The following is an 18,548-nucleotide window of genomic DNA, read 5'->3' on the forward strand; positions in this document are numbered from 1 at the left end:
TAAAACTCAAAAAAAAAAATTTTTTTCAAAAACTTGATTACGAAAAATTTTGATTTATATTCCCTGAAAAGTTGAACTCAAAATTTTGAGTTTAGCTGGTTATTTTTAATTTTGAAAATATGGTAATTTTTCAAATATTTAAAAAAAAAAGTAAGTGCAAAAGTGGAAGCTCGCCTTTTCAGGGAATATAGTACTCAATGTTACTGATCAACAGTAAAAAAATCAAAATTTTTGAGAATGGGGTTTTTGAGAAAAAATAATTTTTAAATTTTTTCAAAATTTTTTTAAAAGACCGTTACAAAAAAACTTAGGCAGATAATGCAAAATCAAGTATATCGTTTTAAAGAGTATAAAATTATCTTTCAAATAAAAAAAAAGAGTAAGAAGAAATCTCAACCCGTTCCCGAAATAGAGCATTTTAAAATATTTGCTAAAAATCGCAATTGAGGAATGAAGCGCGAGGCGCCATCTTTGACGCCATGTATCTCCGGCCAGGATTTTTTTTTCGGACGAAAAAAAAATAGGGGTATATTATTTTATCGTGTACTTTAACATATGTAAAATTCAAAAACATCTAAGACCATGACCCCTCGATTTGCGATTTTTTCGGTCGTTTTGAGATGGATTGGCCCACATATAACTGGGGCAATCCACAGAGAGAGAGACAAGCAGATGGAAAATTCATAGTCTTAAATATTTGTGAAAATACATGAAAAAAATGTACACATATTTTTTTTTCTTGGCTAAAAAAAAATCCTAACTCGAGATACACAGCCAAAATAATAAAAATTTTGGATTTGGTATTTAAAAAAAAGAGTCCAAAAAATTTTTTTTTGTCAAAAACAAAACTTTAACATATATTTGGCACATATACTCTATTTTGAAAATGTTTTAGACTTTTATTGCGAAATATATAAATAAAAAGTCCAGTACGACTCTGATAGTATTAATTCCTAAAAATTTCAAACACAGTGAAAAATATGTAAAAATATGTAAAATTTCAAATTTAATGTCAAACTTTTAAACTACTTTTGTCGAGTAACAATCTGAGTCAATTTTGAATGAGTGAAATAGTAACTTCAACAAGAAAAATAACTTAGAATATTGCAGACATGACATGTGTTGACTCTATTGGAGTCGTACTGTATTTTTTTCGAAAAGTAAAGTGATCAAAGTCTAAAACATTTTTAAAAAAAATAGCGTATATGTACTAAAAATGTGAAAAACTTTTGTTTTTACCAAAAAAAAAATTTGAACTTTTTTTTCTTTTAAATACCAAATCCAAAAGTTTCAATATTTTTCCTTTTGGTAAATACTATTGTGGTGCTATACTCCCTGAAAAGAAGTCTATCCATTTTTGAGTTTAACTACTCAATTGTTTTGGGGAATTTCCAAAAAAAAAAAATTAAGTAGTTCAACAAAAAAGTGGACCCTCTTTCTTTGAGGGAATGTGGTTTTTTATGTTAATAATATACTTTTTAATTTAAAAAAAATCAAAAGTATGTCGATTTATGGTGTCTATACACTAGAATCAATTTTCATAAACAAATTGCCTTTTTTTTATTTTGACGTTGCTTCCTACAATGATAGGGGAAAGTTTGGAGACGCCTTTAAAGAGAATAAAATTACATGTCAGATTTAAAAAAAAAATAGCAAAAAATATCTTGGCCTCTTCCCGAAATAGAGCACTTTAAAATTTTTGTCAAAAATCACAAGTGAAATATGAAGCGCGTCACGCCATCTTTGAGACTGTGTATCTTGGGCTAAGAAATTTTCCGATGTAAAAGAAAAAATATGTATATATTTATTAAACTTATGCAATTTAGAAAAAGTATGAAAATATCCTGGATTTACCTCAACTTGAAAAGAAAAAGTCAAAATGTGTGAAATAATGAGGGTTTTCTCTAGTTGGCTGGGTGCTCATTTTTCGTTTGAACCTCTATTTCGAGGCTAAAAAATAATCTGAGCAAAAAGTTGTATATGAACAAAAATGTAGCTAATAAAATTCTCTATCAAACCCATAAATAAGATTGTTAAGAACAGTTTTAGTTTTCGAGATATTCTTGATCAAAGTTGCTACAAATTTCGATTTTTACATGTTTTCTGACATTTATGGGACTACAGCGCCCCTGGTGTCGGTTGTACGAACTTCATCTGTTCAGAGGATTTATCGGGCATCTAAAGGAGAACAAATTATTCCTTAGTGAGAAATAAATCGGTTCAGTAGATTCGGAGATATAGGCACCCAAGTATCAAAAAACGGAAAAAACCGTTTTTCGTAAATACCAGTCGCAAAATCCAAATGAAATCAAAATGATAAGTATTTTCGTAAATCATTTGACCCTAGCAATAGAAAAAGTAGCATGAGAACCCGGCGACAAAATCATCGTTGCACAGTGTAATAATAATGCTGGCACAACCATTCCATGAAGGAACAAGGCCTTTCCGCAAGGGGATTTCTAGACATGCATTATTATTTTTTCTTGTGCGGGATGAGGCTGCCAGTCCCATGCCCGTGGAATCAAGTGGAGTTAAGCTCACTGGATGCAATCCAAACACCTTTAACGACAGAAAAATTCCTGGTGACCCAAAAGGGGATTCGAACCCGGGACACTTGCATCATAGAGCGAGTGCTCTACCATTTGACCCATTGAGTGAAAATATAATATTTAGGAATCATATTATATAGTAATTTATGAGAAATGTAGTGTTGTTTCAAATATACAAATAAAACAATCTGAATTTAACACGAATGTAGGGTAAAGTGATACAAGTTGGACAATTCGCCGGTACAAGTTGGACATGGATTTTTTATTGATAAATACAGTACAAAATTTGTTTTTAAGCACAAGGAACCAAATTATAAAACTAAAGCATTAAAAATATACAAATAAAAATGGAGTACTAAATTTATCAAGAAATAAAGTCCTGTCACTGAGAAAAAAAGAGGCTACGGTTAACTTTTTTTCGTCTTAACTTTAACACTTTTCGGGTGCAAAAATATATCAACATTTTTTAATGTTAATTTTACACCTTTTGGGGGTAAAATCAACATGAAAAAAGGGTATATTTAACCCATAATACACCTAAAAAGGGTAATATTTACACGGATTTCGGATCAATACTGCAGGGTAAAATTAACATTTCCGGAATGTTATTTAAACTTTTTTGGATTTCTCTCAGCTTGTACCATTGTCCAACTTGTACCACTTTACCCTAGTCTTTAAAATTTGGAAAATTATTATCAGATTACATTTCCATCAGTTTCTGACTAACTCTCGGCTTAAACAAAAAAAAAACGACCTAGTTAGTGGGAAACTGGTGAGAATTTAGTCAATTTATTATTTTTGGTTATAGTCATGTTAATCCGTTGTATAAAGTCGTAAGTGTGTCTAGTGCATAAGTCTTCGAAGAATTTCAGTTACATGAAGCTGCCCAAACCTCGATGCTAATTTTCTTATTAGGATTTCTATAGTTTTTAATCAGAATTTTTGTGGTTCTAAGCAGTTACTGTCCTAATCTGCAAATGCTCCATTTCAGAAACCTATACACCAACAAAAATACGTAATACGACTTGAATTTTAAAGTTATGAATATTTCTTTGTATTACTTTTGTGCTTTTATTATATATTTCTACGCTTATTTATTTTTCATTCGAATTAAAGTCTATTGACGAAGTGTCTTACCTAAATTCATTCATTGCCAATAAACACTCTTTTATACAGTTACAATGTTATTACTCAAAAAAATTATTGAGTCACAATATTTCTACCTCTTGTTTTTTGTCACCACAATACCCAAAATCAATTCATGTTGCTCAAGATTTTTTACTTCATAATTCGTGTTCAGTGATTCAATAGAAATGTTTATGAATATCGGTATGATAAATAAAAATGAAACCAGTTGAAAATTTATTGAATTTCAACACGATATCGAAGCTGATTTTCAATGAATTCATTGAATAACTCTACAGCAAATATGGGGCTTTTAGAGATATTTATTTTTTTTATTATTAATTTCAATAAATTAAATAAAAAAACGCGTTGGAGAAAAGGCTTTCTTCTTTCATTCATTCAATGACTCAGTAATTATACTTCAAATGACATACTAAATCTTTGTGAGGAGTCATAAAAAGTCTTTTACCAAAAATTGGCAAAGTATGTTAAAGAAATTTCATAATTCACAAAATTTCCCTAATTTCACAATATGTTTGCAGTATTATCAAATATTATTTGATTATCGTGAATTTTCTCACCTGAAGATGATCTTCCGACTGTTGGTAATTGATCAGCACCTCCAAGTCACTCTTCCACCTGTTTCCGCTGAAGAAAGAAAGTGATGCTGTAAGACAACATTTTTGTGTACAAATTATACTATCAAGTATTTGAAGAAAGTTTGTCAATAGAAGATGGTCTTTCCACCCAAAACATTTTCATGTTAACAACATGTCACAAATATTAACTCAATATTTATTCACAATACTCCCAACCGCATCAATCTTATGCAATAGACAGACTTTTTTTCACGACTCTTTTTAATGCAAAGATTTAAATTTAAATACGTGATCTAGAAATTTTTTTTACACCACATCTCAATTGCATCACTTAATGGGGTAAAAAGATCGTGAGGAAAAATGAAGAAAAGCGTACTAAATGGGAAGGAAAATAAATCTTCATCATTGTCAATGAATTAATTGATTACTGGTCACGCTCTTGGTTGAGTGACTTTTTTTTTTATTCCCCTAACATCAAGATTCCCTATTTGACAGAAGGTTTTACAAGCAAAAAAAATCTCTGTCACAATAAATTATATTGAATAATTTTTTCTCATCACTCAAAATGAACAACAATCTCTTTTTCACCTTCGAGCTCTTTAAATGGTTGAACCTTTTCAAAACTGTACACACTTTTTTTTTACTTCTCATCTAATTAGTAAATTGGAAAATAAGACAATCAATTCAACATAAATTCACGTATTAATTAACAAGCAAAGGATGCTCCTTCCGCTCTTCAATTCAACTTCATTGAATTTGTTCATAAGATAGACTTTTATGATTTCAATTGAAGACAATTCAATCAATTGAAAGTTACTTTCAATTTTTTTTAGAGGCTAATTATTTACCGATTTGTGCAGGGAACAATATAAAAACGACCACTTGAATAAGAAGTGATTAGAGTTGGTATAGAAATGGCTTCAGGAGAATCGTGACTTACGTGAAGGTGAAGTCATAAGATTTGGCTTGCATTTCGCATTATTTTTTTCTTGCAAAGTTTCTCCTCCAAAATTGCCAACAATGGTACCAAAAGTTAACGTTTTGATTGAACATAATGCAAATGTTCACTAATACAGTTATCAAATATAAGGCTTAGCCATATGGCTTAACTGCTGTAATTTCTTGAGTCAAGATTTTTTTGGAAAAATTTAACTTAAGATTGAATTATAAATAGAAAATTATTTATTAGATTCTGGAAAAACCAATAAAATTGGTTGTTGTTTAGGATTTTGAGACCTTCGGGAACTTGGCTCAATCTCTAGTCTAAACTCTAAAGATAGCTTAAGGAAATGCGGATTAAAGAAAATGGCTAATGTGACTAATGTGAAAGTTCACTAAATGCGGCGCTTTAAAATAATTTTATTGAAACATTAATATATCACACTTTGCCATAAAATCTTCAATGATCGTTTCATTTGCAAATTTATGACTCATATAAAATCATTTCCAAGTTGATGATCAATTTCATGTTCTGTCGGCAACTGAAATTGAAGAGGTGAACTCATTCTTTACGATTTTAGATACACATTTACTTTTGCTAAATACTCGAAAGAAGTATTGCTCATGGAAAAAGTAATTAATCTATTTTTCTACTAATAAATAAGTTATAAAAAAAATAAAATGAAAATAAGATTTGCAAAATTGCAGTTAATATTTTAATTGATTTTGTAACGTCCAATTAAATCAATACTACTTAGTAATGTAGTAATTTTCAACTTGGAATTTGTAAATCATTTGCTAGGACGGGATGGGGCAGTTCACGAGGCTGAAATTGTTTTTAAGACTCATTTGTCAAACGTTTATGAGCTATATATAATCCAAATCCAGTTAGTTTCTCTTGGTTATTGGTCATTTTAAAATATACTGCATATTTACCATACATGTATTAATTCATTATCCCAAATTTTATATTTTAGAAAGTCATGTATGCGTGAAACTGCCCCACCTTCCTCTAATTAGATTGATTTGCAGACACATAAAATTGTACGTTTATAGGATTAACTTTAAGGATGAAAACTTATACTTTACTTCAATGAGAAAATAAAAATTTAACAGCTACATCATCAATCTTTCGTGATAGCTGTTATTTTTTTATTTATTTATTTTTATTTTTTTCATTTATTTATCCGAATACTGCTTTTGAGCTAGAGCTCCTGAAACCAAAAAAAATAAAAGATATAGGTTTTCGGGGAAATATGGAATGAACCAAAGGGGTTCCAAAGGGGTTTAGGGTTCTCTTTCTGTAAGGAATTGGTATCGACAAGATTTTATTAAGGGCAGAATCACATTGACGGTAAAATTCTCACCGTATTTCGTTAATTTACGCATTTTCATTGCAATTCTTAGGCAAATTCTTGATTATCGCGTATTACCTTATATCATACTCGGTGGCACTAGGTGAAAATAATTTAATATAAGAAAATTGAAGAAATAAAACAAAAATTCGATAAACGGTGAGCAAAAAAAACTGTACGATTAATTTCTCTTAATTTATTTTCTCTAATTTATTTCTCCTAATTTTTATTTATAGAGAATTTTCGTAAGAATTGCAATAAAAATGCGTAAATTAACGAAATACGCTGAGGATACGGCAAGCATTTTATTGTCAATGTGATTCTGCCCTAAATCCGCGATATTTGTTAATTTATACTTGCTAGGATTTAATTTATACACTACACACACACATGGTTTGATCAAGATTCATCTCAACTCAAGCCATGTTTAGCACAATTTAGGGATTGCCATTCCGACAAGAATTTCAAAATTTACGAGACCTTTTAAGATTTAAGTGATGGAAAGAACTTCTTCTCTATTATTTATTTTTAACAATTTAAAACGTTAATTCAGTTCAAGTTAGGAAGTCCCCGGACTAAGGCATTATCACAGACTTTTGTCTACTATTCGGATCCGAATTTGCAATTTTTTTTTTCAAATACACTTTAATGCATCCAATTTATTGTAATAAAGAAACATTAAAAACATATTTAGGGTAAAATTTTTAAATAATTTATTTAGGAAAAGAGGGAAAAATACATTATACAAAAAATTTTGTTTTCTTCAATTCACGCCGTAAATATTTTGTGTATCGAGAATTTCTCCTTGAAAAATGCAATAATAATATGTTCATAATTGCGAATTTGCGCAGTTTTATTTGGTCCTGAGACAATGTTGTAAATTTCAGAACCCTCTGAATAATTGAATTTCCAATCGACCAAGAACAAATTTAATTACAAGTCTTTTCTTTACCTTAACCTTAGTTTTAACGATTTTAGCTATTCCTTGTTTGGTACAATTTATTCAAGGCTTGAAGGTTGATCAAAATAATTTTCATTTCATTATGGACTCTACACACTAGGAAATTTATGTCCATATTAAAGCAAATTCCCTATGCTTTTGTAGGAAAAACTTTTCAATATGGACATAAATTTCTCTTAGTGTGTAGTGTGTAGAGGCGGTAGAGGCCATTAGGCATAACAATTTTTTTTTACTGCTCGAACTCCACGGAGAGAGCAGTATATAATCGCTTGATTTTTTGACCCCCCTAAAATTTCCACCTTCCATCCCCCGGAGACCACTTTTCTCAACAAATCTTCGCGTTTCAGACGATTTCTGAGAAATATCGTCACGCTGTTTGTCCGTCTGTCGTCCGTCCGTCTGTCTGGCTGTCGCCAGCTCTAGACAGATGCCATACGGTTAGAGATAGCGACTTAGGACCTAAGGGGACCTCACCATAAGTCGACCGAAGGGTCTTTAACATGCCCTTCATTTTCCCCTCACCCCTCCCCTTACCCTCCAAAACCATGTTTTTGGGGATTGCTCGAAAACGCGTCGTGCGATTTTTTTCCCTTTTGGATATGTTTTGAGATTGCTCAGGCGGACAATTGACCATGTATGAAAATACTATTGAATCATTCCTAATAAGAGCCTTATCAGGCGAATAGTGTCATGTTTAAGCTCCTTGGGAAGGTCTTGGAATTTCCGATAAAACTGACCTAGTTCCAATCGTTTTTGAACCGGTAATGAGCTGGTTCATAACCGATAACTAATTTTCATTCGAAATTCAATTGCATTAGTCCTAAGTTATTTTTGGGCAATGTTTTGAGTGATATATAAATTTGTTCAAATCAGTTGTGAACTGGTAATGAACCGGTTATGAACAGATAAGTAATTTTTGTCAGAAAATCAACTTTATTACTCTTAAAATTATTTTGTGGGATATTTCGAGTGATTTCCATCCAAATCGGTTTAAATCGGTTGAGGATCGGTAAAGAGTAAATGAGGCGAAAGTACTTTTGAGGGATAGCATCAAAGTTACGAGGAGTTCGAGCACTGCGCAAAGCCTGGGGCTCTTTGTCACCCCTTTTATTACTGTTTAATAAATAAATAAAAATAAAATTTTTCTGGGTCGAGAATCAATTTACTGTGTCACATTATAATTGCAAAACAGGGTTAAGTATATATCACCGATGAATCTGGTACAAAAAAAACAAAGCATATTGATCTTTGTCAAATCCGATAAAAATAACTATCCTAAAATATTTCCCAGAGAGCGGAAAAGCTCAAAAAAATCCAATAGCTTCCGGCAAATTGGCAACAACCACAATTATAATTATGCATTTTAAATGAAATTTATCTCTTTTCCCATGCATACGTTTTTTATTGTCTCAATTGATGTATTTAGCCTATAGCTCAATCATCTTGAGATCTTGCTCCCATTTCTTGATGCTGAAAAGTATACGAGATGGTTGAAAAAAAAACGAAACTAAGACTCTCGACGGTTGATGTCGCAATTGAAATTGTTAATAAATCAGATGGTAAGACAATTGCAATTAAACGCAGTGCGAGTGTGCGGAAAAAAGTGTCGCAAGTTCTCTTAGCACCAAATGGGATCTTAAATAGTCGGTCTTTCTCATTTGTTTCTCGATCTCTCCCACTATTGAGATCCAAAATCACCCATGAAGGAAAAAAATGTTCATGATTGCAAAAATTTAGTAAATCACTTCTTTTTTTGCCGTCCACGAGGAGTTTATGGAATGAAGAACAATGGGGAGTACAATGTTAGAAGAATGTTTTATGTGCGATATTGCTCTCAAGACGCTTTTATATAACAAGCCCCTCAAAATAACACAGCAACATTAAGAATGTTGTATCTGGAAATAGAGGGCAAAAACATAGTCAATTGACATGAGATTGTATTTGAAGTTAGTTTGCAGTTTATTGGGTCAGTTAACTCTCAAAACTATTTTCATTCATTTTCACCATTCGACCATGATGGTGTACAAATTCTTACCCAATTCAATCTCAATATGCAAATTCATCTCAAACTTGTTGTAGAATTTATCTCTTAACATTATACTTATTGGGAATATTTTATGGGAAATTGCTAAGATATTAATTTCTTTTTTTCTAACACCACGTGAGATGTGTGAGAAATTTACAGAAGATGCAGTTCTGCGAATCAATTTCTGCTCTGGTTGCTAAAAAAACGAGAAATATTTACAAACTGTGATAATTGCTGAAGAAAATCAAGATTATTTTCTTTTCCGATTTTTCTTGTGCAATCATCTGAATATAGAAGAATTATTGATAAGGCAATTTTAAAACATTTTGAAATCAATGGGAACTTTATATACTCTGTACCATATAGTATAAGATTGTATGAGTGTGTTTACTGTTCTTGCAACAATCGCGCAATGGTCAATAAAATTGAGTATTCTCGTTTAATGCACTATGATTCAATCGGGTGCTAACGAAACTTTCATGAGCTCTTTATGACTTCCCTTTCTCTCACTCGGAAATACTATATTGCACACTAAATTACACTACAATTATCTAAGCACTTGATACCTTCGTGGCCAGAAACCTATTTACTGGGAGTGTAATCTCTTGCTGAATTAATTTTCCAATAGTTTTTATATAATTTTATAATATAATCTTATACGAACTGAATAGAAGTTTCTGGCCTCTAATAGATCAGTTAGTAGAGCACTCGTCTAGTTAACGAGAGGTTTACAGTTCGATCCTTGGTGGAGGCAAGAATTTTTCCAATCTCTACTCCGGAGAAGACGGGATGAGACATATGGATACGAGTGAGTCAATTGCTCTGAGTGACGAATCTCTGAACGTATACACAATTGATATTGAAGAAAAAATCTCGCAAATTCTAACAATGAAAAAGTAGGGGAAAGTGGGGCACCTTTGAATTGGGATACCTTTGACATTGAACATTAGTTTCAGAGAAAAAGTTTGCAGACGTTTTGAAAATATTCAATGAAGCAGGAAATAATATTTGAAATGCAGTTACTTTATAATTCACGACTGTTACCTATGTGACATTTTTAATATTTATTAGCACATGCATGTATGTACTAAAGAAATTTACAGTAACCATAAAAGTAACTTAAACAAACGAAAGATTATACGACATTCCATTAGTGATAAATTACAGGAGTACATTTGAATATTTAGCACATGTATGTACTAAACCAACTCATGTTATTTGTTGGATTATGTAACAAAGCTAAAATGAAAAAAAAAACTTGGAATAGACCAAGTACATACTTTTAGCACACTCAAAACTTCTTGTGAAATATGAAATATGAAATTATAATTAAACTTTTAGTACACACACGATATGGAACTAAGAGTATATATTTACAACTTCAAAGAAATCACTTCCTGGGTGTTTAAAATGGACGTTTTAAGCGTTCATTACATGCATGTACTAAAACAACTTATAGTATACGGTTCTAATGTTAAAAAGATCATAAATAAACCTTAGAAATCAACAAAAGAATTCTGGTAGTAGATTTAAAGATTTTGTATATGTATGTACTAAACCAGCACATGATGTTTATTGATTCCTGTATTACAACTATAGTAAGGTGAGGTAATTGGATCGTTTTCTGAAGAGTGCTACTTAAACGCTTGCTTTTGGAGTGATGAAATTCTCTTTTACTTCTTCTAAATCCATAGAATTATTCACTGTTTCATTCAGAAACATAATATAAAAAAAATTATCAAAAATATTAAAGAAAATTTATAAAATAATGATAATACTGAAATAAGTCAGCATGCACTAACTGGGTCACCTTTTCGCTAATTCACTTTTAATTAAACCTTTGGACATAAAATATTTTTCTCACAAGGAAAATCAATAAATGTTTTCAATCAACCATTAGCGAAAATATCACAGCTAGAAAATGTATAGTGAATTCGGTGAATGAGTCGATTACACTCACTTATTTAATGGATAAATATATTATTTTTGCTTTTTCTCAAACTTGAATAGTTATATTATGTTACTGTAGTGACTTATTACGGAAATAAAAATAAAAAATATTATTTTAAGTGGATTAGTCATAAACGATCCATATAGCGAAGCGCCCGGATTAGCACACTTAACTATAATGGGACGGAGACGGAGCCCCCTGAAAGTCAAAAAAAGAAAGCTAGTAGGGGGAAGTCGGGCACATTTGAAATTGTGTTTTTTCGCCTATTTTTAAATAAAATTGAGCCTTAAAGCTCACGATAAGGCTAAATTTTATTTAAAAATAGGTGAGAAAACCAAATTTCAAAGGTGCCTCACTTCTCCCTAGTATATACATATTTGAAATTTACAAAAAACTGGTGAACAGAGAGGCTTATTATATGAGAAGTTCGTTCTGTTAAAAGTATTTGAATTAAAATCCGAATTAAATTCTTGCATGTTTTGGTGGACAAGATAAAAGTTTAAGTACATGCTTGGACTAAAACAACTTAAAATATGTATTTTGTATTTCAATAAAACTATTATCCGGATCTTTAAAATCCTCTAGGGGAAACTGGGGCACCACCAAACACAGGGTACCCCCAAACACTGCGATTTTTTAATCGAATATTGGATATCAGAGGATAAGACCGATAGGAATTTATAGGCACTATAGGGATGCTTGTCCACTGAAAGAATGGTCGAGATAGTCCAAATAGTTTAGAAATAAAAATTAGTGTTTTGTGTTACCCCGTGTTTGGTGGTGCCCCAGTTTCCCCTATATTTCTTTATTACAGTTATTTGAAGCTAATGCCAAAAACTGCGTTAGAATTAAGAGTTTAGCACATTCATACTAAAATAGTCCATGAAGGATGATATTCGAGACATTTTTAATGTTCGTAAAGACATTAAAATTAAATACTAAAAATCAGATATATTTTCTTAAAGCTTATTGGTCTCAATGTTCCGCCACTTCACTACAATAGAATAATTTTGACACTCGTACAATATTTCCATTTTCACTGGAATGGCCCCTAGTCCATAGTTCGGTGCACAAAATGCGATCAAACGGATTATTGCCAAGATATTAAAGTCACTCAAATCTAACTTGTTCTTTTTTAAATTTATTCTTTTCAGTCACCTCATGGAGGGATTCGATCTTCTGTGTACCTGCTACTAGTCAGCGTTCTGTGCGCACTAACTCACACAGCCGGCAGTACGGCCGGTAACCGTGTGGTTTGCTACTACACAAATTGGTCAGTTTATCGTCCGGCGACGGCGAAATTCAACCCACAGAACATCAACCCTTATCTCTGCACACATTTGATATACGCCTTCGGCGGTTTCACCAAAGACAACGCCCTTAAGCCCTTCGATAAGTACCAAGATATCGAACAGGGTGGCTATGCCAAATTCACTGGGCTCAAAACCTACAATAAAAACTTGAAGTGTATATTGGCCATTGGTGGCTGGAATGAGGCCTCATCTCGTTTCTCGCCGATGGTGGCGAGCCCCGAAAGGAGGCAACAGTTCGTGAGAAACACCATCAAATTCTTGCGGCAGAATCACTTCGATGGACTGGATCTCGACTGGGAGTACCCTGCTTTTAGGGATGGTGGAAAACCCAGGGATCGAGATAATTATGCACAATTTGTGCAGGAACTACGTGAAGAATTTGATAGAGAATCTAAGAAAACAGGAAGAACAAGGCTTCTGCTAACCATGGCAGTACCTGCGGGAACGGAGTACATTGAGAAAGGCTACGATATTCCCAAGCTCAACAAATACCTAGATTGGTTCAATCTACTGACCTATGATTACCACAGTGCTTTTGAGCCTGCAGTTAACCATCATTCGCCACTTTTGTCGCTTCAAGAAGATGACGAGTACAATTTTGAAGCTGAACTCAATATCGTAAATTTTTCTTTTTCTTTTAAGTTATTTCAGAATAATGAAATATTTTTTATCTTCATTTTTACAGGATTACACGATAAAGTTCTACTTGAATCAAGGAGCTGATAGAGATAAGCTAGTTGTAGGTATTCCGACGTACGGAAGAACCTACACCCTTTTCAACCCAGATGCCACAGACATAGGTTCTCCTTCGGATGGTCCTGGAGCACAGGGTGATGCCACAAGAGAAAAGGGTTACTTATCATACTACGAGATCTGCCAAATGATCAAAGATGATCCAGAATGGACAGTTGTTCAGCCGGATCCTAAGGCCATGGGCCCCTATGCTTTCAAAGGCAATCAGTGGGTTGGATATGATGACGAAGCCATTGCTCGGCGAAAGGCGGAATACGTTGCAGCCAATGGACTTGGTGGAATTATGTTCTGGTCTATAGACAATGATGATTTCCGTGGAACTTGCAATGGGAAGCCCTATCCTATCATTGAAGCTGCCAAAGATTCACTTTATCTCAATCTTGGGTAATTGAATTTCAAAGATATTCTCTAACTTCTTCAGAATCCACCTCTGCTCTTTGAGCATGAAATAAATGATTAATGTGTTTCTTTTGCAGTTCCAGCGACAATGACGTGATTACACGAAATCGCAAGAAGAATACAAGTCGCCCACGAACACGACCATCCCACAAGAATCGTTTTGGTGAAGAAGATGATCGAAATGCCATTTCACGGACAACAAACAGACGTAAGCCGGGCCATCGGAGACGTACTAGCACTACAACAACAACCACAACCACAACAACTACCCCCGAACCTGAGTATGTATCTCTGAGAACCAGCACGACCCCAGCTCCACCTACAACACCAGATCCAGGCAGTGACTTCAAGTGTGAGGATGAGGGCTTCTTCCCTCATCCGAGGGACTGCAAGAAGTACTTCTGGTGCCTGGATAGTGGTCCCTCGAACTTGGGCATTGTGGCACATCAGTTCACATGTCCGTCGGGATTGTTCTTCAACAAAGCGGCGGATTCGTGTGATTACTCACGCAATGTGATTTGCTCAAAGCCTAAGGCATCATCCTCAACAAGCTCTTCGTCAACAACAACTAGTAGTACGACATATGCACCCTCAACAACAACCAGGAAGGCTCCAATTACAGCCGCTACCAGCAAATATACCTTCCTTAGGGCATCTTCAACTACAACAACAACTGAAGCTCCAGTTTACGATGTAAGTATTTTGTAACTTTTTTCTCGAGTTTTAAAAATCCCCCTGCTTCAACCCCAATATTTGCAAGCATATAGTCGAGGCTCACATTATAAATTTCTCAATGATATGCTAATGTAAATTTTCCATTGGTCGCAGGATGACTACGAGTACGATGATGATGAGGAGCAAGACGAAAGAGACAATGTTGATACTGAAGATGCAGAAGATCCGAAAGTTATCAAAGAATTGATTGATTTGATAAAGAAGGCTGGAGGTTTGGAGGAGCTTGAGAAGCAACTCCGAACTCAAAACAATGACAATCCTCAGGAAACAATCACAACAACAGCGGCCAGTATAAGTAAATCCCTATACGACAAAATCCTCAGCAGAGCTTCAAGTAGCAATCTTGAGTCTTTCAAGAATCGCTTCAGTGATTCTCCAAGTGGAAATCGAGTAAGAAGTACGTCTGCTCAGAAGTATACTCCAATTGTGAGAAATTCCCGACCAGGTCCGCAAAATGCCGGCGTAGACAAGTTGCCGGAATTTGAAGGATTCCTACGTGAGAAGCCACAGTATGTGACAATCAGTCGACCAAGAGCAACTCAGTCCACTGAGGAGGAACTCGATTTTGATGGAGGTCTTCCTGATGCTCCAGGAACTGAACCCACCTTTGTGAGACATACTCTCCCTCAGCAGAATTACGTAAATATCCAGCGCAATCGCCCAAAGAATCCCGTAATCAGTGAAGATATTGTGGATGATGAGGAGGTTGAGGAAGAATTCCCAGAAGATGACAATACCTACAGTGGCAGATTCAGTAGCACAAGCGAAAGATCTATCCCCAATTCTCAGTACGTGAGCATCAGGAGAACATCTACCGCAGCATCACCGGATGAAGTTTCGACAGAAGCTCCACTATTCAATGCCATCAACAGGTAATGTAGATTTAACGGAATTAAATTAGGCGCTTTCTAACAAACTTGAGGAGAAAAACTAGGTATTCATCCAGTAAGTAGGTTACTTACACAGAAAAAAAACCCTATCAAACTAAATGTCTCTTAGAATTAAAATTCCCTTCTATTGCTTCCTACGATTTTGTTATTATTCTTCAAGAGATCCTAAGTCATTTTTCTTTCCCCATAAAGGTACAAAATTCTATCGAGAACAACGGAAACAACAACATTCAGCGCGTTGGCGCCCGATGTCAATCAACTGGCTGAGAAGGAAGAGGAACCAGAGGAGATCACTGTTCCGACAACTGCATCAACAAGCACCACAACCTCGGTACCAAGCACTTCTACGTATTATAGCACCCCAAAACAATTTAACATTGCAGAAACAGCAACAACATCGACACAATTACCCATAGATATATTTACGACATCCACACAAGATTACTCCTGGACAGAGGGGGTGACGGCGCCTGAAACAATATTTATAATTCGAAAGACAACGGAAACACCCCTTCCGCCCCCATCAACTTACACCCCCTCAACAACTAACCCGGTTGATTTGCTAACCACTGGCTTTGTAGTTGAGGGTAGCACCTTTGGTAGTAGTATTTTAGTTCCCGACACAACTCTGGCCACAGAAACACGTGGCGAATTTTCCCCTGAAGCTGACGTACAGGTGACCCGAAAACGGGTTGAAGTCAACGAAGTCAGACGCTTTGACGAAGAACAACCCGTAACATCTACGGTGGCTCCACCAAGAAATTTCTTGGGCATATCCCATCGTCGTATTCGTCCGATAAAACGCGTTTCCTCCACAGAGAGCCCCTCTGTGGATGTTTCCGCGGCTAGTGAGGAAGTGACTCAAGCACCAGGTGGTCAGGAAAGAAAGGTGAGTTTCCGACAGCGTGGTAGATTTAGAGGATATTCTCCTCTTCCAAATCAATTATCATTGAATTCCCAAGTCATCACTCAATCCACATCTTCACCTGCACCATTTTCACCCTCTCCCTCTCCTTCGGATGCCACAAGAGACACTCCGGTGGAACCTCAGAGAATTTTCCGTGGCAGGAAACGGTACAATGTTCGCGAACAAACGTCCCCACCAAACAGCAATGTTCTAAATGAGAGAAATGTTCCGGTGAGGAATTTTAGACCAAGGAATGAAATTCCGGAAGTAAAAAATGTAGAGATCTCAACTCCAGGGACACCAGACAGAAGAAGAATTATTTCCCGAAGGAGAAGACCGACTACTACAACGACAACCACGGAAGCAACAACGACGACTACAACGGAAGCAACAACGACAGAACCTCAGACAACAACGCAAATCCCTTTAAATCCTATCAATAGATTCCAAATCTTTCAGTCGAAGAAAGATTATCGGAGTCAGGAGGAGGATTCTCCGATTGTCCATGTTGTAGTTCAAACAATCTCAACTCCACCACCTCCACAGGAAGAATTTGTGTTTGTCACAACACCCTATCCTTTCAAATCTTTCGAAGATAATAGTTTGGCTTTTGGTGGACGTCAAGGCAAGGGTGATCAAGAATCGGGATCTAGTTATCGAGATTCTAGGATAATTCGTCCATTCCTGGCAGAGCCAATAGAGCCTGTCAGTGTAGAAGTTACTTCTACAACTGAGCCATCATCAACAGAGATGGAAAGTTCAGAAGCTACCTCAGAATATACAACAAATTCTGAACGGTCCTCCACTGAAGCCCCAGCTCCTTCGACTCTTTTCCCTTCACGAGGGCGAAATCGTTTTGGAACATTGTCCAGGACATCAGTGGAACGAAAGAGGACATCAACAGAAGATAGATCCTCGACGGAAAATATTCGGTATGTTATTCGTCGAAGAAGGCCGCTACCTCCAAGAGAGAATAGCGCGTCTCTGGAGGAGCCCACCACGGCTTCTCAACGAATTCGTGGTAGAAGGCCTCAATTCAGAACAACTACGGATAGCTTCGAGAGAAGTTCAACAGAATCCGCAGAGTACACAACTTCCTCCTCTGAAGAGACTTTTACCGTTAGAACACGCGCTAGGGGTAGAAGACCCATTTCTAGTGAAGTTTCCAGTGAAAGAGTATCGACTGAATTTAATTATGTGCCAATACGAAGACGACCTAGTCGAGTTGAATCCTCAACAGCTTCCGATGAATCTTCTCTGAATTATCGGAGGAGACTGATACGGAAACGCCCAGTGTCGCGATTTGATGTATCCTCAGAGGCACCGAGAGTCCAAGAACAGGTGCCATCAGTAGCTCCTCCAGAATCTGAGACATCAGAACGTCAGAGATACAGAAAAGTAATTAGGAGGCTCAGAACAAGGCCTACCACAACCACTACTACAACAACTACGACAGATAGTGTCCCAACGACTGAGGAAAGTTTTGAAGAAGAAGATGTCATGACACCTCGAGGAGTCTTTGAACATATCGAGGCTGATAATGGTAGGACCCACATCCTGAAGGTTGAGGAAGAATTTGAAGAAGTTGAAAGTGGAGAGACGACAACTGAAGCTCCAGTAACAACAACTTACCGCCGCGGAAAAGCTCAGAATATAGAAAAAGTGTATGTGACTATCAATAGGGCATCTCAGGAGTCTACAACAGAACTATCCAATGAGGTTGATGATGAGGAGGTAACAAAGACAGAGAGAATTGAGGAGAAATCAACAACTGCAAAGTATTCGCCGAGATATCGGGGAAGTTACAGATCTCGTAGGCCTCCAATTTTCACATCAACAACACCAGCTCCACTTTCTGTTGCCACCCCAAAACCATTTATACCACGGAGATTTAGCAGTCGTGTTCAAGAGGAGAAGGTAAGTGAAAATGCTTCGACCAGATCGCGTCCGCTGAATTTCGATGGAAGTGGCAGGACACGCTTCCGAAATACATATCGAGGGTCAACGGGTCCGATAGATGGGTTCCGTGGTGGGTATAGGGGTCAG

At 35.6% G+C, this 18,548-nt stretch overlaps 2 protein-coding genes across 6 annotated transcripts in view; both read left to right on the forward strand.

Annotated features, from left to right (window-relative positions):
• LOC129805555 (muscle M-line assembly protein unc-89-like) overlaps window positions 1-18,548 on the forward strand; it is a 206,028-nt gene that overhangs the window by 50,991 nt on the left and 136,489 nt on the right. The window lies entirely within an intron of this gene.
• LOC129805536 (mucin-2) overlaps window positions 1-18,548 on the forward strand; it is an 82,524-nt gene that overhangs the window by 42,617 nt on the left and 21,359 nt on the right. For 2 of the 3 annotated variants that reach the window (XM_055853513.1, XM_055853515.1), the window contains exons 2-6: window positions 12,660-13,436; window positions 13,504-13,955; window positions 14,048-14,663; window positions 14,799-15,577; window positions 15,788-15,926. In XM_055853513.1, coding sequence (XP_055709488.1) covers window positions 12,660-13,436; window positions 13,504-13,955; window positions 14,048-14,663; window positions 14,799-15,577; window positions 15,788-15,926 — 2,763 coding nt within the window. Of the gene's footprint in view, window positions 1-12,659; window positions 13,437-13,503; window positions 13,956-14,047; window positions 14,664-14,798; window positions 15,578-15,787; window positions 16,485-18,548 lie in introns of all 3 variants that reach the window. The other variant, XM_055853514.1, reaches the window with a different exon arrangement.

This window comes from Phlebotomus papatasi, chromosome 3 (genome assembly GCF_024763615.1).
Source record: "Phlebotomus papatasi isolate M1 chromosome 3, Ppap_2.1, whole genome shotgun sequence".
NCBI classification, from domain to species: Eukaryota; Metazoa; Arthropoda; class Insecta; order Diptera; family Psychodidae; genus Phlebotomus; species Phlebotomus papatasi.